The sequence below is a fragment of the Telmatherina bonti genome, assembly GCF_933228915.1.
Source record: "Telmatherina bonti genome assembly, chromosome: 15".
Taxonomy (NCBI): Eukaryota; Metazoa; Chordata; class Actinopteri; order Atheriniformes; family Telmatherinidae; genus Telmatherina; species Telmatherina bonti.
Genome location: NC_136613.1, coordinates 23,350,073 through 23,373,072, shown reverse-complemented (window position 1 = coordinate 23,373,072; position 23,000 = coordinate 23,350,073). Strand labels below are relative to the sequence as shown.

The 23,000-nt window shown below is 36.5% G+C and overlaps 1 protein-coding gene across 1 annotated transcript in view; it reads right to left on the bottom strand.

Moving 5' to 3' along the window:
• Positions 1-23,000, bottom strand: part of erbb4b (erb-b2 receptor tyrosine kinase 4b) — a gene marked incomplete at both ends in the record, with an annotated part of 341,095 nt that overhangs the window by 174,882 nt on the left and 143,213 nt on the right. Inside the window, one exon of the mRNA XM_079254462.1 lies at positions 10,472-10,623. Within this exon, the coding sequence (XP_079110588.1) occupies positions 10,472-10,623 (152 nt within the window). The remainder of the gene's footprint in view (positions 1-10,471; positions 10,624-23,000) is intronic.

Below are 23,000 nucleotides of genomic sequence, written 5' to 3'. Positions count from 1 at the left end.
ATGGGCGGAGCTGGCACCATCAGCTCCTGCATTCATTCTGTTGTAAAAGCTGCAATTATACCAAAGAGGCTCTCTTTTTAAACCTCTGTCTTGTGCTTTCTTTCATTTTTTTTTTTTTTTTTTTTTGTTTCTCTTTTCCAATACACACTCTTCCATTTCTATAGGGTTTGAGATATTTTTTGCTCTTTTATCAGAGTCATCAAAACAGTGTCATCATCTCAGAGAGCAATTAGGTTATTCTTTCATCTATTTAGAGGAAGATTATGAGTCATTGTGAGAAGAACTCAACAAAAGAGTAAGAAACTTTTCCTCACCCACCACCTCTGTCAGATTTATTTCTTCGAATGGGGGGGGGGGGGGGGGGGGGGGGTTCCTTCTCAAATAATATTGCAGAATTTTTCATCTGTTGCATGAGCTTACTCTAACTGTAGTCCACAAGGACAGGTCTGAGATGTCTAGCTAGTCTAACTTATCTGATTCACACAAACAGCTTTAAGGCACTGCTAGCAGAACAACTTTCTTACAGACTGCTTATTATATTAAGTAATTGTAAAATGTCCTTACTGTCGTCCAGACTTTCATATGTAAGTAATTCTATTTGTTTACAAATATTGCAACATCTGGAACAAAGGAAGAATCCAAGGGAGGTGTTGTATATTATAATTGGGGAATTATGGTGCAGTCCACATCTGTTAGTTCTATACACTTACAAAGAGAGCATGTGTCACTAAGTTTCCCAGCCATCTTGTAAAGTCCAAATGTATTCAGACGTATGTATGCAGACAGAATTTGTAGGATTACTTGCAGTTAAAAAAAAAAAAAAAAAAAAGAAAAGAAATCAGATACCACCAGCTTGCATTCCAAACAGGTCCAACCCACATTGCCTATAAACTGAACTGACTTGGTAGAAAATACTCATTAAGACGAGTGCGAGTGTGTAGATAACAGTCAGCTAGAATGAGTGAGAAAGGTCAATAGCTAGGGACAGAAAGTGATACTTTGTCTGTTTTTGACACTTTGTTTCTATCCCTCCCAAGTTAATTTGACTTGCATGGGATAGCGACCCTGACCGGCTCACCCTCCAAAGCCACCCACCACCCATCACCCTGCCTGATCTCTCTTGGCTATTTACTCCCAAAAGCCACTGGTGAAATTGGCTGATGGCTAATCAACATTTAGCTCCTCCGAGTGTGTTATTACATAGCAATTGATGGATGGTACAATTACACTCCGTGTCACTTAGCTAAATGGCTATGTAATTCTAATGAGTTTTTATTCAAACACTGACTAGTTAGTGTTAGGAGAGCTGAGGATGGGAGGCAGAGGGAAGGAGGGATTAAAATGCAAAAGGAAGCAACAAAAGTGAAAAGGGAGAAAAATGGGCGAGAGACAGGAGAGGATAGAGAACGAGTCAGGTAGTCAGGTAACATGATGAATGTGTGTTATGTTGTTAATGGAATCAGCAGGAAGACAGACTCAGTGTTTAAGATGCTTCCTTTGAAATACAGAAAGCTACAATAAAATGAAAAGAATTTGGTTTTCAAATGAAGTTGGTCAACATTGGCAGATCATTGAACTCCTCAGATTTTGGAAAGACAAATCAGGAACTCACTTAAGCACCAGTGCAGATACAGGTACATCTCAGAAAATTTGAATGTTATGGAAAGTTCAATATTTTTTGTCACTCATTTCAGATTTTGAAACCTATATGATTTATAGATTTGTTACACAGAGTAAAATTTTCATATTCAATCCTTGAAATTTGTATAATTGTGGCTTAAAGATAATGACATTCCTGTAAAAACACAATTATTGATAAGTGTGAGAATAAAGTCCTGTAAAAACGTATGTAATTTTTCACTGTTTTTATCTTGAATTCAGGTCTGTGATGCAGAACACCTTATAGGAACTGAATTAGTTGTGTCCTTGGGCTCTTTTTTAAAACATCAATAACTTTTAATGTGTAAATAATCTCACAAGCACCTAAATATTGTTCTAGAGAATCTAAACTACTCAATTAGAAATGAAAAAAAAAAAAACAAAAACATTTTGTATGAGAGGTGACAAAGAAAGAGAACGTGAAGGAGTAATTTAATTTCAACCTCAACTTATATTGTGGAGGTATACAGTCCAATACTAGTTTACAAAGTTTGAAGAAGGGAAAAAAGAAAGAAAAAGAAGAAAGTAAGACAGGAAAAAAATATTTTAAAATATTAAGATAAATGGCAGAGGCATGACAGCTTCGCTGCTCAGGAAAGGAAAGCCAAAACCACAAGGTTCCTCATTGTTATGCATAGACTTAACAACAGCTTGAATGCAAAAAAAAAAAAAAAAAAATTGTTACCGGATGGGGCCCAAATAAAGCCAGAGCAGATTATATGTGCAGGTGTTTTCAATAAGTACCGTTATCAGTTGGGTTTTGTTAATGAGGAGGACATTGGCAGGTTCCAGAGGAACAATTCTACTCCGGCCTTAAGCCTCAACACAAGCCATTCTTGAAAAGGACTCCCTCATCTAAGTCGCAGTGGGTAGAAATTGATTTCGATCCTCCTGAGAACTTGGTCTATATCATTCATATTTTATTTTTTATTTATTTATTTTATTTTATTTTTTCCCTGTCTGCATAGGGAGGCAGATATGAAGTCTGAAAAGCATCAGAGGAGCTGGGTGGGTTATTGTCACAGCCCAGTTCTGCTTCTCCTCTCCACTGCCTCTGTATTCAGCCTGGCACTGCTATGTTACGATAACTACTATCACTTCCTGTGTGCAAGTGAGAGCGTGAGTGAGTGTGTGTTTGTGTGTGCACCTGCACAAACGCAGTACAATGACAAAGTCGCATGCGCCTCCTGCACTGCTGACTTAGAAAGTTATTAAACCTTGTAAATTGGAAGTTGTGCTGGTTATTTCCATAACGCACAACAAATGAGGCTTCACAATTAGGTAGGATGTCTATCTCTGTTTTTTTTTTTTTTGTTTTCCTTAAAGATAAAGTCCCAAGTGGCAGGATATGCAAATTATATCTCATTTCATAACATCAAGATCAAGAAACTACAAGACTGTCCTGACATTAAAGTAAACAAATCAATAAGTCGTTTGTTTTAGCAGATATTATAACTTACTATATCAGACTTCAGTGCTGAAATAATGTCTTGTCTATTGTCAGACTAAAATCCTATTTTTAAGCCAGAAATGTTGCTGATATTTCAGCCATGAGCATTTACAAGTTAGATCTGGACCAGCATATGTTCTATTTGTAGTGTGACTTCTATTTCTTTATTCATCGGTTAGGTTTAAAAAAAAACAAAAAACAAAAAGCATAACCTTTGTAGAATAAGAAAAGCAATTTTGGATTTATTGTTTAGAATTACACCACTTTACACATGCTTACATAAAATATATTGTGTCGGATAATCTGGATTGTTTGCTAATCTGTTCAAATTAAATCTGTAATTCTTGTATAGATATCAGACTGACATTACAGGATGCTGACCCAACTCTCTTTGATTTTCTTTCACTCTTTCTTTGGCATGGAATGAAGTTTTGCAGAGCCTGAATGTCTAATAAGCTTAAAAGTTTTGCACACTGATGATAGTGCAACAGCAGTTTTCTGACCTCTGTGATCCAGTTCAGGTTTCACAGTAACTCATTACAAAACAGGTCAGCACAGTTCTGATTTCCCAGCAAAAGGTCTACAGGTCAGTGTCAATGGACAGTTGGGAATTTGATCATTTAGGAGGTGGCAAATAGAGGCTGCAAAGGAGTTTTCTGTTTTCTTTTTTTTTTTCTATCAACCTGCATTTAGCCTTTCCATTTCTTTTCTCTCACTTCTATATCCACCCAGAACATCTCTTAAAGATGTGGAAAGAAAAACAAATCTGAATAATCTGTCCATCAAACAGGGAGACAGATTTTCACCTTTTAACATATGAAAACAAACATGCTTATGCAAACTTAAACACAGAGTTCTCAGATATAACAAGTCTGATTCAAGGAAGTTTAAATGATTATGAAAAATATAAACTTCTGTGGTGTAATGTTGCATCCAGTAACAGTGATATGCTCATGCATATCCACACCAACACTAAAAACCAAGTTGTGCAGAAACACACACACACACACACGACACATCACTCTGGCTGTCAAGTACAGCTTCCACATAAAGATGAAGTCATTTTTTCTCAGGCAGTACTTTCCTCATATCTCACTTATTCATCTTTTTTTTTTCTTTTCACAGACAAACTGACACGCTATCTACTTGGTGATTGTTCCGAAAGAAAGAGGAAATTTGCAAAGTTAAATACTTTCATTATTAAAACTATAAGACAGTAGCACTAACCTAGGCCTGTTTTAGAGGTCTTAAGGCAAACCCAGCTCCTAACACCCTCTGAGTTATTGTATATTCTGCTTGCGGGAGAAAGAAATGTTAGAATAACAAGTGTCTTAGAAAAATTTTGCAGAACTTCAAAATGTTTTGCATTTGCTTAAGATGACTTTTCTCTCCAGATCACATCCTGTTCAAACTCTTTCACCTCTGTATTTTCTCGCTAACCATTTTCTTCAGGACTTTTCTCTCTCTCAATGGTGTCACTTCCAACCCCACACTGTCCTTCCTCGTGTCAAATTAAAGTGATGGAAATGAACTTGAGGAGACGCTAATTGCAACTGTCAATCCAATCTAGGTTGTGGCTGAAAGACAGGGGCTCCCTAGCACTTCATCAGTCTTCATTAATATTGAAGGGGTTTGCTGAGGAGCATGGGGCCAGCGTAATCTGTGCTCATCTAACAGTGCATCAGAAATTAGGAAGCTGGGGAGGACACTGATGGTGCCTGAGGGACAAATATGCCAGTCAAAAAGAAAAATGAAGAGAGATGTCAGGAGACAGGGACAGAGTGCAAGAAAAGATGCTGCCTTTGAAATAACAAGAAGTGGAATACTGGCAAATTTGAAAAAAAATTACATAAAAGCTGATAATAATGGGATGGAGCATGTCCCAGAATTCCCAGAATTTTTAATATGTTAGATCTACATAATTTTATCATACAGGATACTGATTATTTAATGTATCGTTGACACTTAAAACTAAACAAAAGCATGAAAGAACAGATTGTGTCATATTTTTATTGTTAATGTCTGTGTATTCTGTACTTTTCATTATATTACATTAAATATTATTTTTTAAAAATGCATTTTGGTCTTACCTGTCCTTAAATCAGTGCATGTTACTTAACAATCATCATTTATAAACCAGATGCACACATAGCGTCTTGTCATACCTCCTCTGGTAGAATTCTCAGAAGGCTTGTAAACACCTGTCCAGACAAGTATAATCCGATATGTCAATCGATTGATATAATTTATGGTAATGTACCTAAGTTGTCTTTTTTTTTTCTTTCTTTTTTTAAATAGCAATATTTCTTCTAAATTAGTTTTAAAGAACTTTGAAGAACTTTGTATTTTTTATGTTATTATTATTAAGTATATTTTACTTTCAAGAATAAAAAAAACAATTTTTGCAATTTTTCTTCTGGCACCTATTTTTTTTTCTATTCATTTATTTATTTTATTTTATTTTTTTTTATTTTGTTTTCGTTGCAGTTTTCTTTTGTCTTAAAGCAAGTTACCAGTGACCTGGAAACAAGTTAAACATAAATATAGCTATACACTCATCCATTATTCCCAGCAGTTTAGCTTTAACTGATCAACTCAAACTCTCTGTAAGTTTCAACGGCTTTAACGAGTAATTGTAAGGACTAAATACTATGTATAAGATATACAAAAGCATTCTGTACCACAAAGTTAATAATGTAGTGATTGGTCAATAAAATTCTATTGCAAACACTTTACACTAGAAAACTGCAATGCAAAAAGGTTCAACTGTATTGTGCATGAAACCTTAAATCCAAAGTCACATTTTATGTTTACTCTATAAATTTAGTATCTTTTCACACATAATAAATATTTTCATTAAACATGCAGTAAGATTAGGAGGAAAGCAATTAGGGGGTAAAATATCCAGGGGATTGAAAAAATATCAACATGTTTTATTAATGCATGGTATTCCCTAGTTATTATCAACCAAGGGAACATGTATACGTTTTAGCGGCTATTCTGATACAAACTCCATATTTTTCAGTATTTTCAAAGTCTTTCTTTTCAAAATAATATTTTATAAGACTTTTAGTATCTTAACAGAAAGAAAAAAGCAAGATACTGGTGAGAAGAAAAGCTCAGACTGACAGTGCATTAGCTTTTCCATGCTTGTGTTTTGGTGGATGTGATTCCCTAAAGCAAAATGTTTGCTCACTCCCCAACCCCTATTAACCCATGAATGTCCCAGCCATTCCAAAGCTTAGCAAGGTCAAGTCAACTGAGACTGAAAGTGCATCAACTTGTGCCGCCGAAATCATTGTTATGTGAGCTAGTACCTTCTCCCATCCCCATTGGAAATGACTGAATTAGACCATTTGAGTTGATTGACTGGAATGCCGTTTTTTTTTTTTTTTTTTTTTTTTATGAAGACACATTTCTTTTCCTTCCCTAACTAAAATTAGAAGCTATATTTAATCTGAACCTACCCATAGTAGGTTTTAATCACAGGAAAACATTGTGGTTTCACATGCTAAGCATCAATATGACAGCTGTGAGTTACTTGAACAAGTAAGGCCAAGGTCAAGTTCACACTCAATCCCTGGGGACAAACTAACAGACAAATGCCATAATTTTCTGAAATGATGCCTATGGTGGTAAATTTGCATATCTAGCTTATATAGCCATCTTCAATATAAGATTTATATATGTGTGTTTCTGAAAATATATGCTTATTTTAATATATTTTCTGTCACCACAATAATTGCATCAGATCATTTAGAAATATTATATATTTCTATCTAGAATTGTTTTTTATTTTAAAATGTATTTATTGTTCCAGGGTACTACAGCACCATGGTGTAATGTAGTTTCTTTCTTTTCTTTTTTTTTTTCTCAGCAATTTTCCTCTAGGATCAATATTCTTTTTCTGAGTAGTGAACCAGAACTGGTTCACTACTCAGTGAGCCAGTGCAAACCAATGCCCACTTAATTTTGCATGGAAAATTACATGCTTGAAATGATGCTCACATACATGTGTACGTTCACTTATAGTTGCAATTATAAGGCTAATCTCTTTCCCACAGCGAATAGTATTAGAAGGGGAAGTGGGACAAAGAAGTTGCTAAGGCTGTGCTGGGTTTTCTTTTAGTTTCCCCTTAAAAAAAACAAAAAACAAAAAAACAAAAAAAAACAAAAGAACAGTAAACATCAAACCAGGATGTTATCTGGTAATTTCAATTTCTGTGTGTAAATGCATGTTCTGCTTAAAATATGGGAAACGGATCCAAAGAATGAGACTATAGATTTAAATGCTGACACTGAAACATTGCATTCGGCTAAAGCACACTGCCAGGCTGTCAGTGAAAATGTGCATATGTGAGATGGGGGTAAAAGCCTCACCGCAGAAATGCAGGTATTAATCACTGTGCAAGCGTTGATTCATCTGTTGTGGAGGCAGTTTGGAAGATGGACTCTATTTACTGCTAAAGCTGTTTGAGGGGCTTTACGAGGCAGCCATCAATCTCTCGGCTATCTTCAAAGGAAGGAGCCAATGCACAGACATCAGTTTCAATCACCTTCCAGAGACAGGTGGTATGGTAAGCTGCTGAACAATAGGTTGTTTTTTTTTTTTTTGTTCTTCCTTCTTTACTTCAAGGTGATTTTTTTTCCCTCCTTGGGGAAAAAATGTTATTAATGTATTTTATCATAATAATAATAAATTTCCCTAAAAATACATACTGCACCCTGCCCTTTGGCTCCCTTGCTGTTTGGCACCTCATGTTCCCAATTAGCATCTTCAATTAACCCATTTTAATTGCCATCCATGGAAAGGTGGAGGCCCCTGGCATGTTGATGCCACAGGGAGACATTTTGTAAATGACTGGTGGTGTAATGTAGGTATCTTAAGACAGGATTATACTTATAGTTGCTAAACCGCCACTTGCAAATACTAACTTTATGTAATTCGAGCTAAAAAATACAAAAAAGGAAAAGTATGAATGCTGTATAAAGGCTCATGTTGTTTCTGTGTAGCTAAACAACCAACACACTTGCCTTTGCAATATTTCCCCCTAACAAACACCCCTACCACCTTATTTTAATCAAAGACAGCAGGGCCTAGTACCTCTGCAGGTGTTTAATGGTAGCAGTTAACCATCCATTGCTCCTCCATTCTTAATATAATCTTGGTTTTGTTTCCCGTCACAGGGGGTATTTTCTGAATTGCTCTGCACAATGCAGAACACTTAATGACTCTGTTTTATTCTGGTGCTCTTGATCAATCTTGATATTTTGGTCAATACAAACTGAACTCACAAGAGGAGACAAGTTAGCCCATTACTTTTACCTGATGTGAACAAATCATTCTGCCATATTAACTTTAAATCATCGCTGGAGGGAGCAAAATATGAAAACACAGCTTGCGTTGTTGCAGAGCTGCCTCTTCTGCAAAGCCTCCTTAGCCCAGTTTTTTTTTTTTTTTCACACAACAATATCGGCCCAATGATGCAGTCAGCACTTCAGTGCAACACCAAGGGAGCTCCCGAGCCCCCCAGATAGACAGAAATCAATTGGAGTTGGAGGATGTTAGCAGAGCGCAGGCAGCATAGTCTGGGGTGATGTTTGTGAGACTTGGAAGTCTGGCAGAGGTCAAGAACAGCAGATAATTTGACCAAAAAAGTAGACAGGATTTTCTTTCTTTTGGAAATGCAAAAGCCACAAGTCATTACCCTGGTATTACTGGTCTGGCACTTAAAAAGCACACGCCAGTCATCATCTGTTAATGTGTTTTGACAGTATGATTCCATCTAACCAGAAAAAAAAAAAGTTTTTTTTTAAGTCGTTATATATATATATATATATATACATATACATATATATACATATATAAATGTATATGTTTCAATAAATTTTGCACAAGTTGCTGTTCTCTAACAAGGAGCTTAACGGCAAAAATCACGGCAGGTGTGTGATCCTTGAATTGACCAATAAATGTCCTGGTTCAATTAGAGCTGGTGTTTAAACAGTTGTCCTCATCATGCTGTTCACATTTTGACATCATGAGACCAAGACGACACCTAACAATGGAACAACAGTCCCTTGCCATTGCGATGCTTCAAACAGGACATTCTCAGACAGAAGTGGCCACTGAGCTTGGAGTGTCACAGAGTGTCATCAGCAGGTTGCAACAGAGATATGGAGAGACTGGAAGAGTCACAGAAAGGCCTAGAAGTGGACGTCCTTTGGCCACATCCTGTGCTGATGACCGCTACATTGTGAACACTGCCCTGAGAAACTGGATGATGAATGCCACTCAACTCCAGGCACGTTTAAGAGAGGTGAGAGGCACCCAAGTGTCACGTCAGACCATTCGAAACCGTTTCCATCAGCATGGTCTGCGTGCTAGACGACCTGCACGGGTACCTGACCACACCACCAGGCACAGGCATCATCGTCTTGCATGGGCCAGGGAGCATTTACGCTGGACGAGGAACCAGTGGGCCTCAGTGCTGTTCTCTGATGAAAGTTGATTCACACTGAGCAGAAATGATGGCCGGCAACGATGTTGGAGACGTCAGGGAGAGCGCTATGCATCAGCCACTGTTGTCACCAGGCGAGCTTTTGGTGGTGGTGGTGTTACAGTGTGGGCAGGGGTGTCCACTTGGTACAGAACTGCCCTACACTTTGTGAATGGTACAGTGACAAGCCCATACTACCTGAATAACATCATTAATCCAGTGATTGTGCCCCTACATGAACAGCACAGGCCTAATTTCATCTTCATGGACGACAATGCTCCTGCTCATCGAGGCCGCATCATCAGGGAACGGCTGTTGGAGACTGGTGTACCTCAAATGGAATGGCCTGCACTCTCTCCAGACCTGAATTCCATTGAAAACCTGTGTGATCAGCTGAGCCGTCGTGTAGAGGCTCGAGACCCTGCACCCCAGAACCTCAATGACCTGAGGGCTGCCCTTCAAGAAGAGTGGGATGCCATGCCTCAGCAGGCAATAAGTTGCCTTGTGAACAGCATGAGACGTCGTTGTCAAGCTGTAATTGATGCTCAAGGGCACATGACGAGATATTGAGACGTTCAAATTTTTTGTTGTGGTGTAACTACCATTGTTGTTACCTTTTGTGTTGAATGAATTTTTTGAGATGAGGAAATCAGTAGTGCATCCTTTACTTAAATGTCTTACTTTTATGATATTATATCACTGTAGCATGAACATATTGCATTTTCCATAAATTTCACCTGAAAGCCAAATATCCCTAACTTTTTGTGAGTAGTGTATATACGCAAAAACATATAATATGTACACATACATACACAGGCATGTTGTTGTCTTAAAATTTACTGAATCACATGGTTTTCTGCCTTACTCTGAGGAAGGTGAGGTCTCGACTGCGATCAATGCTTGTGATCTCAAGGTTGCCCATTACGACCTCACAGTTCTCGTAGTACTTCCTCAGTGTGCGATACTGCTGCTCCAGATCCGACAGCGTACTCAGCTTGTTCTCAGTGCCAGCACATACTGAAAATGATAAAACATAAAGACAAAAGGAGAAGATAATGTTAAAACAGAAAACACTCAGATTTTGTCAAATGCTGTTACTGATTTAAACAGGTCCAACTCAGGTTTCCCAGTTTCAACTGAGATAACAGTGAACTACTTAGACTGACAAAACTGTTTTTTTATGATGAAGGGATGGTATAATAGCAAAACTGCTCTTTTTTAGTAATTGCATAAGTTTACATTAAGATAATTCTAGTCTATCAATCAAAAGTAAGCAAATGCACCAATATTCCTCCAAATCCCAAATATAGTGTAAAAACATTCCATAGACAGTGGTGGTGCAGTCATATAAGTACTAACTGCACCACAGTGTGCAACCCTCCTACCCCCCACTTTCCTGTATTGCTCTTGACACTCACAGGGCAGGTGGGAGCTCTTTAGAGGCTAACTGGACTTGCTCACTTTACAAGTAATTAAACAGAACCATTTCCACCCATCACGCACTTTGCCCACCTCGAGACGACACAGGCCATCTGCCCAATCAGCTGGTGTTGCTTAGCCTAGCGTGAAAACATACACACTGATGCACATGGAGACGATGCAAGATACCCACATAAAATTACAGAAATGTTTTGAATAGCTTAGAAAAAAGACATCAAACATCAACCAAAAATCTCTTATTCCAGGAAAAAGACCATACTAAAGGATGAAAAAGACAAAAAAAAAAAAAAAAACCAACAATAAAAAACAATATTTTGCAAACTTTCTTCACTGGGCAGCATATGATCACTCTAAGCACTCTTCTGAGGCAATAGCTTCATTTGTATGGCCATGGCGGTGTGGTTTCTTCCACCTACGTCGTTTTTACCATGACAGAGAAGCCATCACTGTGACAGAGGGGTGACAGGTCCTTCCCTGAGTCTTGTCACACTGTCACCCATGAGCTGTTACCTCTCTCTTTGAACACCTCCACCTTGAAAGATCTTTACTGACACTTTGCATTTTAATCCAAGATCCATTACACACACTGCTATAAGCTATACTGAGCTCTCAGGTATTATAATTTATACCCACCTCTAAGTCCAACCCAAGTGCTCTCCGTCTCCTCAGGTTGGAATAATCTCGGCAAAAGTGTTTTGCCCTTTATTCACACACAAATACACACTGTGGCAAAATATCTGAAAATGCATTTGTTATTTACTTCCCCATTCCACAACAAAAACATGTGGGAAAAAGAGAATTCAGCTTCAGGGTAATACATGCTGTAAAGACAAATGGGATTGGGTTTAAATACTTCCACATCTAAGCAGATATTAGATAAGTGGAATCATTCCAATGTGACCTGAACAATACCCATATGAACATGTGCTGATTGGCTACGTTGCACATAGCATACTGTGGTGCTCAGGAATGATATATGGCAAACCTGGGTGTTTTCAATAACAGTTAGCATGGGCTAGAGGGGAGCGGGTGGAGGTAGGGAGGGTCATAAAGTGAGGATAGGTGTAATAAACTGTTATTGCACCCTTGGGGCAGGGCGCTAGAATCAGAGGAAAGGGGCATTGTGGCATGTGATGGCTGGTGAAATTTACTTCTTATATGCCTCCTCAAGCTTGCTTTCAGTGCGCCTGCTGACTTTTGCAACCTGTCCGGTGCAATATGAATAAAAGAAGCTAATAACAGAAATGAATACAGCCCTGTGAATTTCACCACAAACAATTAGTACCGCCTCAAATCTTATTTGCTGCATTACTTTTATTTTTTTTTTTAATTAATTTATTCATTTATTTTTTATCTTTTTTTATATCATATTTCAGAGGAGAAGTTAAAGTTAGTTTGTCAAAAATAGGCTGTACCAGCTGTAAACTACTGGGTCAATACCCATACTATTTTAAAAATAATATAATTGTGCTGATGGTCAGTAGCTGATAATGATAATTTTTGTTACTAATGTAGTCTTTACTGTCAAATAATTTTGGCAAGAAACATTGGTTGTTTCAGTTATATTTGCTAATGGTATTGTTATTCCTCAGGCATTTTTTTCTCAACTAATTTTTGTGGCATGGTTTTGTGTTGCACCTTTTTCAAATAGTCCTAAAGTGTTCTATAAAACATAGGGAGCAACACACTTGACTATGTTAAATTTCACTTTTAATTGTACCACTGTACGTTAGGTTTTCTCCTTCTGACAAGTTTCTGGAGATGGTAATCATTTGGGACAGATTGTGTTTTGGTATATCCTTTGCCAAGTACAATGCCAATCTATAAATATTATCTTTCTACACCATACAATTCCACCGCTATGCCTCATGTCTTTGGACTGCTGAAGGAAACCAGTGTGCCAGGAAAGAAACCACACGAACACTGAGTGAACAGGCTAAATTTGCACAGGAATACCCCTGTTGCATTTTGCTTTACAGTACAGAATCACACACTGGCAACTGACTGTCAACACACTGACCATTTGTGCTGAAGTGCACAATGGCTGATTCAGCAAGGAAATCCAGGAGGCCATTATTAGAGGAGGCAAGGCAAAAAAAAAATAAATAAATAAATAAAAAAATAAAAAAAAGACAGAAAGAAAGCAAAATAGCAAGAGATAACATAAGATGAAAATCAGAGGATGCAAAATGAATGCTGAGCTAGTCTTCATTTGGAGGCACTGCTGTGCTAAAATCTGCCAAGTTTCAGTAGGGTTAAAAGTACAAAGAGTGCACAATAGTGACTATCAGAAAACACCACAAAAAAATGTGCAAGCTCAACAAGAGCTTAAGATGGTGCTGACTGCTAAGTCAACCACAAGAAAACCATCTGTGCTGTGTGGAGCATATATAGAAAATATATGAACTGTTGCAGGCATGCTGCAAAACTAGATGATCCCAGTGGTGATTCGTCTGCATGTCTGTGCAAGAACATCAGTAGGTTGTAAATAATAAAACTCGAGATATATTTTTTCCCCTCTCACTGCATGATTGAATCCATTTGTTTCCAAGCTCAGTATGTTACATCTAAGTCTGTACATCACAGCCCCGGTTGCTTTTTTACATTGGACCAACCTGCCAACCGAAGACGACATGCTACAAGGCTCTGAGTCATCAACTGTTTAACATAGTGCGGAGGATGCAGGAACACACGGCGAGAGCAAATGAATCTTTATATGGTTTAAAGCTTACAGTTGCATAAAATAAAACTACCTTATGGGTTGGATGGATATCTTTAACTGGCATACTTAACACTGAAAATGTCAATGAGATTCAGTGTCTCGGTCTAAAAAGTAGATTTTCTTTATGTGAGTAGAGTCATTTGACGTTTTTAAGGAATTCTATCCAAGAAGTGATAGATTAAAGATGGGTAATAATAGCTGAAGACTTCCCAATAAATGTAATTAATGAGATTATGAGCCAATAAAGTGAAAAGCATCTCAGGATATTTATATGATCTAGAAGGTGATAACTTTTTTTTCATGACAGTGCTTTAACATGGACAGCTTTAAAGAAGCCAGATAATGCATATTGCATATTTATCAGACTGACAGATAAATAGACCAATAGCGCCTATATCTACAACAGATAGTCACCAGAAAAGAACAGAACACATCCATCACTGACTCCAAACTGTTACTACTGTCAGGAAGCAGAGAGCTCTTAACAGAAAACAAATAAAAAATAAATGAATAGATGCTTACAAAAAGTGTAAAATACCCCTGAGTCACATTTTCATCAATTTCAATTTCATAAATATCCTCTACGGGATAACATGGGCATTGCATTGTCTAGGTTTCTGCTCACGCACAACAACTTCATCAATAGTGCCTAGTGTGATTATTGAATGTCTATAAAGCTGGTGAGTCTGAGGTTTATAGGCTTCTGCTAGTAAAGCCAGCAAAAGGTCATCTCAATAGCCAGTAACTGACTGAATTAAATAAGTTGCAAATGTCACTTACATAAGTAAACACTGTCAATAGCTGAGCACGTGTCTTGAATAAACAGAAGGACCTTGTTGAAATTAAGCTCAAACACTTCCTCATATGGTTGAGAAAGAAAAAAAACAAAAAACAAAAAAAAAAACAGTCAGACACATTAAATAAAATGCCACATCAGGCCAGAGCTGCCGTTTGTCCCCTAATGTCACCCAGATGAGCAGTGGTGGCTAAGTATGAGTTACAAGCTGCTGCCTCTCATGGTAATCATGGCCCAGATTATCACCCATCTGCTGAGCAGCTTAATAAGCATCAGAAACAATAACTAGATGACTGTTCGTAATGATGGCATGGTCCAGTAACACTAACCTCCCACTGCCCTCTGAGCTCTGGTCACCTACCAACAATTCCATTGCTGTCTCCATATGGTCCACCATAAATTAGCATTCATACCATCACTTGTGCGAACATTCCCGGCACCTTGTGGCATTTTTTTCACAGAGGATAACCTGTAGCTGCCGTCGTGCGGCCTGGGTTTACACAAGCTGACACCTTTGCATGCATATGCAACCCTCATGTAAGTAATGGTTGGTAGGTATGAGTGGCAGGTATGTGTGTGTGTATATATATATATATATATATATATATATATATATATATATATATATATATATATATATATATATATATATATATTGTCTGTTAATGAATAAATGTTCGTGACAGCCTCTGAGTTCTGACACCAGACTTGGAAAATAACATTTACATTGATTCACTAAGCTTTGACACTTTCTATGTCATTCATTTTTGCAAAAAGTGGTAAACAAAACTTTATAAAACCGTCTCATGTCTACCTGATGACTGGAATGGCAATAATCTGAGTAGACTGCTGGCAGGGAAAAAGAAAAATTGTATTTGTGTCTGTGCTTAAAGCCAAGACCCAGGGATTTTGGTGGAGACTCCTCGACACACTAACATGGATAGCATGGATGTCATGTCTTTTAGAGTCAGAGTAATTCCCAAACCATGTGCGAGGTCACAAATTAAAGATCTTTGCTTTAAAAAATGATCTGTGAGGCCAGTGTTATAAATAGTGTTGCATTTTATATATTTATAAAATATTAAATTACATATTAGCTTTGTAGCAAAGATAGGAATGATTTGGGGATTAAACCAGAAAAAAAAAAAAAAAACTTAAATTTGAAATTTGTAAAGAAACAAAGTCTCAATGTTAATCAAAGGTAATCTGGCATCATTACCAACCAATTTCAACCAAACCAATATAACTGCAAACTCTTAAGGTACAAGGGTATCCTAGTCATTTGCACATGATTTGATTAAGATAAACATGTTGGCTGGCTGTGTGTAATGGTGCTGCACCAAATTAGAGGCAGCAGCATATCTACCGTGCTGTCTCCAACAGTTTCATAGATTTTGCTGGAAGGGGTCGTCAGTTGTGAAGGAAGAAGAAAAATAAGGTGTTTTATAAAGGCTAATCAAACATATCCTTCCATAACTTACAGATAAACAAAGCTGGAAGATTTTTACTGAAACATATCATTTCTCTGTATGTTATCAGTCTCTTTATGCAGAGACTCTTGAAGTTGATTGGCTGATTAAAACAAAAAAGCTGATTTAGGTATTTATTCCCAGTGTAAAGATTTTTTTTCTTTTCTTTTTCTTAACCAAAATGCATGAAGTTCATTTTGCACCTGGTTTGAATGACCCTGTCATGCATGCACCTGCTCTCTACATTTGGCAATAATAAGATATACAGGAGGATGAATGGTTGTTTATGGCAGTGATGGGCTGTTCGTACTGGCCATTGCACTGACCCCAAAAATATAGGGGACACATTCTTTCCACTACAGAATACTGAAGTATAAAAATAGTAGCAGCAGGAAATGCTTTTTGTTTTATCAGTATGAGGACAAGAAGGATGCAGTTTTCCAAAATTATATACAGCTTTTTCTATAACTGCATAGTTACATTGTAAGTGCATACCTGGAGTATGTGTCCATGCGCATTAGCAAATGAAAACCCAGTGTTGCACTGGTCATGCTTGAGTCACAGGAAAGCAAATTAGACTAAATTCATTGAGAGCACAAATACAGAATTAATGTTTCCTTGCAAATAGCAGTAGAACTAACTTTAACTAACACACAAACTTTGATTTCTTGATTTTAAGGTGAGTGGGTTGCGTAAGCGCAAAAGGAAACCATTATCCTTGTTTTTCAGAAACAACCGGACGTCTTATCTGGTTGACTTTCTAAGAATTTCATTCTCACACAAGAAATTCAGTTGCATGGGCAGAAATGTTTATTTATCAATATGTAATATTGGTGTCTATATATCAGAGAATAATCAGCTAATCAGTCACCATGTTAACTTCTTTTTTTTTTTCTTTTTTTTTTTTTTTTTAAATGCTCAACAGCGTGAAGCAGTACCACAGAATAAAACAAAATAACATTGAGAGGGATGGGGACCTACAGAGCCCAAGTCCAGTCAGGATTGTGCATCGTCTTCGGCACTACTTTCTCTAAGCAAATTCACTATGGCTAGTGTTTTGTTTTTTTTTTCTTTCTTTGCATTCTCTAGCTATTTTCTTGCAGTTCCACTTTCATCACTGTGGATTACAAACAGTTTTTCATGGTTTAAAACACAGGTAGTTAATGCTACACATTAAAAAACAATACATTGATGAGATGTTTATTATGTTGAAAAAAATCACATTGGTTATATTGTGGGTCATTTTGACCCACAATGTGTAAATCTACTCACAACATTAAAAAAAAAAAATCTAGTTTATGTAAACTAGATTATGTAAATGCTTAGAAAAAAGACATTCAATACAATCTTTTAACTACAACATCATATTTAGGAACTACTACATTTATATATATATATATATATATATATATATATATATATATATATATATATATATATATATATATATATATATATAATGGTAGAAACAGTAAAACCCTAAGGTGGTTCATATCCCAGTTGCTTGCTCAGGATAGATAGATTGAACAGATCTCACACTAAATCAGTGGGTCTCTGTTCACATGGCAGCAGCTTTATAATGGTGTTGAGGTTACATGTGAGTGATAAAGTATTTTTTATATAATTTTCTCTCTCGTGACTTTGAGCTATTGTCTTTTAACCAAAAAGCACATGAGTTGACCTTATAGGAGTCATTTGTTTATGTAAACTTAACCTTACCTAAATGTATTTCTTTACCTTAAACAAGAGAGTTTTTTTTAAGTTGTGGTAGTCTTGTTATTTGTCCTCATTAGAAAAACATTTCACCATAATGAGACCTCATAAATACTGTATATTTACTGTAAGTCCCCACAGGTAATACTTGTCAGTGTCAGAACCTCCACAGATGTTTATGTTAATATTAATCAATATGAACTGATATTGTGCCTGACATGATATCGGTGATGGAAATATGGTACATAATTTCAGTATATCTATATTTGTATCTATATCTGGAGTATATTGATTACAGTCACACCCATACAATGTTTAGCTGTCAGAAATGGTCCATGCAACTATAACATGGATCACTCTCAATTTTATCTTTAAAAACTTAAGTTTTACTGTTACCTTCCTCTTTCTTATGATCTTTGTTTAACCTGATCCAAACCAAAGATGATTAAGCAAATCAATATAGGATGAGCTGGCCTTCAATCTGACCAAAAAATCAAATCAAATCAAAGTGTATAAAGCCATGGAAATCCATGGGTCTGATTCAAAAAAGGTAATCTAGGGAAAACCTTCATCTAATCTCCTGATTTTAGTTATTTACACATGCATGCCTTACCTATAAGGACATTTGTATGAAATATACATTATGGATGCCACAATTGAACAGAAAATACTAGGAAAAGAAATAGCAACACAAATCTGTGAAGATAAGAAAAATGCATGTTAGTTTTGGCAGTTTTATATCTGAAAGAGCAGGGAAAAAGTGCTGAAGGAAAAAAAAAAGCAACCTAATTATTTAGATCTGACCTTTCTTAGCAAAGGGCACTGCAGATTTACAATACAAAATATCAAATGTTAGACCACATCAGCTTGAAATGGAAGTGATCAGATCTTAAAACCAAAGATTTTAGTTAGAAAAACTTAATTATTTGCACTGCTTTTATTTTTCTTTCGTGTCGACGCTTTTTCCTTTGATAATACTGCTCAACAGGGTGATATAATGTTTTTAAAATACAGCAGAAAATTTTTCTTTTGGTCTTTATTTGAACAATTTCATGTTTTATCTTTTTATCTATTTTATTTATTAATAAATAAACTATATTCATTTCTACATTTAAACTTGCATGTGTGTAATGTTGGATAAGGCATAGATCTGCAAAGGTTTGAAGCGCTTCCCTTCCAGACCTGACGTGCACCCTTGCTATGCAGCATGGTTATGCTAAAGTACTCTCATGTGATTCTTGGGTTCGTCTTGGGTTCGTTTCCAGATTTGTTTTTACCAAGTTTTTGCAGTAACCAACATTTTTACAAAACAACAGAAAAAATATTTTGTGCTTGCTTCCCAAAGCCTGTGAAGATACTGGACCATGCAGGCCGACACTGTTGTTCTAAAACAGGGAATCCATGCTGGAAAGGAAGTTAACCACTGAAAGAAGTCTGCCCTGGGGAGTTTAGCAGATGAAATCAGCCCTTACCGCCGCCTTCAAATTTAAAAGAGAAGCTAAAACATGTCGTCATAACCCTACATTACCATATGTGCTAGAGCACAAACTGCCAGCATCAGGAACGCCAGCCCCTATGTACTTGGTGTGCGAGTATAATCCAGTACTTTTTTTCTCCTTCACTCCAGTAAATTTGACCTCTATTGTTTTGTCCTCCCCTCCCCCTTTGAACTTTTTCATTACCGATGTTGTGCATGGCTTCCTTCATATTCTGAGGCCCTCCTTCTAGAGTATAAATTACAGGGTGTACAACATAGCAGCTTTTTTTTTTATAGAAAGGGGGAACCCAAAGAAAGAAAGAGAGAAAGAACACAATACACTTACTTGTTCAGAGTCATGCGACCCACATGAACTTTTGCTACATCTACTTTCCATGCAAACACTCTACTTGACTGTAGGAGCACTACTGTGTTGCTGGGCACTCAGTTCCACCAGGGCAGCTGTGTGTTGAGCAGCTTGCTGAAAGGTTCCCTGAGGGTAGTGGATGATGAGTGGAAGTGTGCAACTCACACACTGTCTTTTTACTTCCAGCTTGTTTCCAGCCAGTCTGGGGATAGGAACCACTAACCCCACGCATGCCAAAGCTGTTTTCTCACCCTGGGCTTCCATTGTTTCTTCTCCATCCTTGGTTCCGCCCATCCCATCATTTCTTATCTCTGTCACTCTTTGTGCAGATCCAGATGTTGGAGTCTGTTCTGGCCTCCATTGTATGAATGAGAGACATCTTTATAGATTTTTTTTAAACGTTGCATCTGGAACAACACTTTATCAATTAATCCAGCTGGCTATGTTGCCGCATATCCTTCATGCCTCCAGCGCATACTGGTTTCATTCCCCCATGTGTGGTCATACCCATGAATCTTAATCTTGTATCCAAACAGTTGCCATCAATTATTCGGCTGCTACTGTTAACTCCTCCCCTGCTTCCCATTTTTCACCATTAAAAAATTAAAAAAATTCCATCCTTGCTGTGATGGAATTGCCTCGCTTGTTTGCTTGGGAAATGATTTGTCTGATCCACGGCTATCCACAGGTATTACATACGAATAAATGCATATGTGTCTCATTCTGTTTATTGTAAATGTGCCTATAAGTGAGATACTTGATTGTACAGTGAGTTGCTAATAAATGCTGTATCTTTGTATTTTCTAGCAAGAAAATGTGTTGAACCTTTAAGTTCATCATACAGAAATTGAGTTGTGCAGTCTCTAAAGCATTAAGACAGTACAGGAAACTATTTATACAATACTGAGATAGAATTCAATTTGAAATCGCACACACACACACACTATATATATATATATATATATATATATATATATATATATATATATATATATATATATATATATATATATATATATATATATATATATATATATTTCTTTATGGCTCTACTTTAATATCACATGTAAGAAGAGGGAGTATGTTAACCTGCATGATAGAAAATCAATTTCAAAGTGAAACTGGGCACCCTGTGTAACTGACAGGCATTGTCATATTGAGCACAAAATCGGGAGGTTGCTGTTACTCAACCAGCTGGAAAAAGGTAAATCAATTTTTTTTTTTTTTTTTAAATCACAAAAGGCAAAACCATTACACAACAATGAGGTACATGGCAGAGGACATGTCTGCTCTGCTTCAAACAGATCATGGATACATGTTTGCATTTCATTAAATTTCACGTGGATAAGCCTTAATAAGCTTGTAAATAAATAAATGAATAAATCAGACCTAACAGACAAATGAAAAAAGGTTAAGAAAAGTTGAGTGCTTTTGATAAAAAATGAACATCAGTCTGTAGGCAAAGTGAAACATGGTGGTGGTAGTATCATGGCTGTTGCACAAAGCATAGCCTAGATAATGTACTTTAAAAAAATAAATAAATAAAAAAATAAAGAATGAAATCAGAACATTATCTGTAAAATGTATCACACACAAGAAGTGATCAATACAGCAAAACAGTATCTGCATTTCCATGACATTTTTTTGCTAAATAAAAGCAATATTTCTAAGTTTCAACAAACAACATTTGTGATTTGTGGGTGTTTCCACCGAACTGTGTTAAGCGCACACACCTCAGTTCTCTTAAGATCTTGTCCCATTTAAAAGAGTTTGCAAGAATCGCTGCTTACGCAAAGGTAGCCATATAGCTATAGTTAATTCAGGGTTTTCTATTTGCGTCGGAGAATTTGCTGCAGCTTTTCGAAATTTTTCTCCAACATTTTTCTTTCTAAACCTCTGAAATTTGCTGTTTCTTGTTCCATACTGCACCATCTTTACTGGAAATGAACTGGTTATGATCCCCCATGTCACGTTAGAGGACACATAATTGTGAAATATGTGTTTCCATCACCATTTTGCTATATATTTCTAGATCAAATTGTCTGAAAACCACTTCATGAGAGCATAGAAAAATGTTAGCAAAATTTGACTTTTCAAAACGTAGGTGTTTCCATAGCTTTTTATTATTGCCATCTTTCAATTCCAGTTGCTAAAGATGAATAAAATTATTTATATCAATGGTGTTTGAAAACAACAAAGCCAAACTCTACATCTTAATTAAATGTAATGATTGTAAAGGAAATAAGTGATCCCACATCTGATGGTTGATTCATTCATTCAAGAGGTATGCTAACCAATTCCTCCACTAATTTACCTTATTTGGGATAAATTAATATTTAGTGACTCAGAACACCCTGCTTTCATTATAAAGCAAACACCAAAATGTTTGCTTCACTAATCAAATAATTAGTAGTCAGTTTATTAGATGAACAATATGTTATTTGTTTTTTGTAGACAACTTACTGCATCAGCTTTTGGGTTTTGTTGCTACAACAAAATAGACTTAAAAAAATAAAAACAAATAAAGAAATCCAGATTATATCTTTTTATTTTATATATATATATATTTTTTTTTTTTTTTCCGTTTAGCTCCAAGCAGGATCAGTAACAATGTGTGGTGCAGGCATCAAGGAAAACGTAGCAATACCATCATTCATTATTTTGAATTTGTTGTTGCAAAGGAGAAGAAGAACATCGCAGTAAAATGCATATTTTGCCTGGGATATAATAAGTACCTTCCATCAGAAGGAAACGAAAAAGAAAATGAAAAAAAAAAGAAACCTTTACCTCAAATTTGAAGATTACCTGCAAGCTAATCACACAGTTCCACAACACCGGAGATGCTTCTGGTGCTCCAGCCCCGAAACATGAGCAGTTAACTTTCAACTCAGCTGTAGCTGCCACTAATGAGCTTGTTGCTGCTTCTATGGTAGAAGAAATGCAGCCATTATCAACTGCAGTCTACTTTGCTCTGAAAGGTCATCCATTAACAATCCTCACAACTATTTTGCCTTAATTTTATTTTAATTGTAAATATATTTGTAAAGGCAGTGTTTCATCTGTCATCTCTGTTTTTTCTTGCAAACAATACATGTAATAGGTAGTCACCACATAAAAAGATGCACATAGTAACTAAGGTAACCAAAGAACCGCAAAGTGGTGTCCATACACAGTAATGCTAACAAATGGAAACAATGTGTCTAATTATTTTTCTATTAGCAGCAGTCCTGTCATCTAGTTAGGTATGCTTTTCCATTCCTCTTTAGCTTCTCTTTCTCTTAGCTTTGTGAAATATTCAATAATGTTTGAGTCCAAATTTATGCAAATATATTGATAAAAGGATTAACATTGTGACACCAGCGTACACTTATTTGTAACTTACAATGTTGCTTTGACATCTCCACATCAGT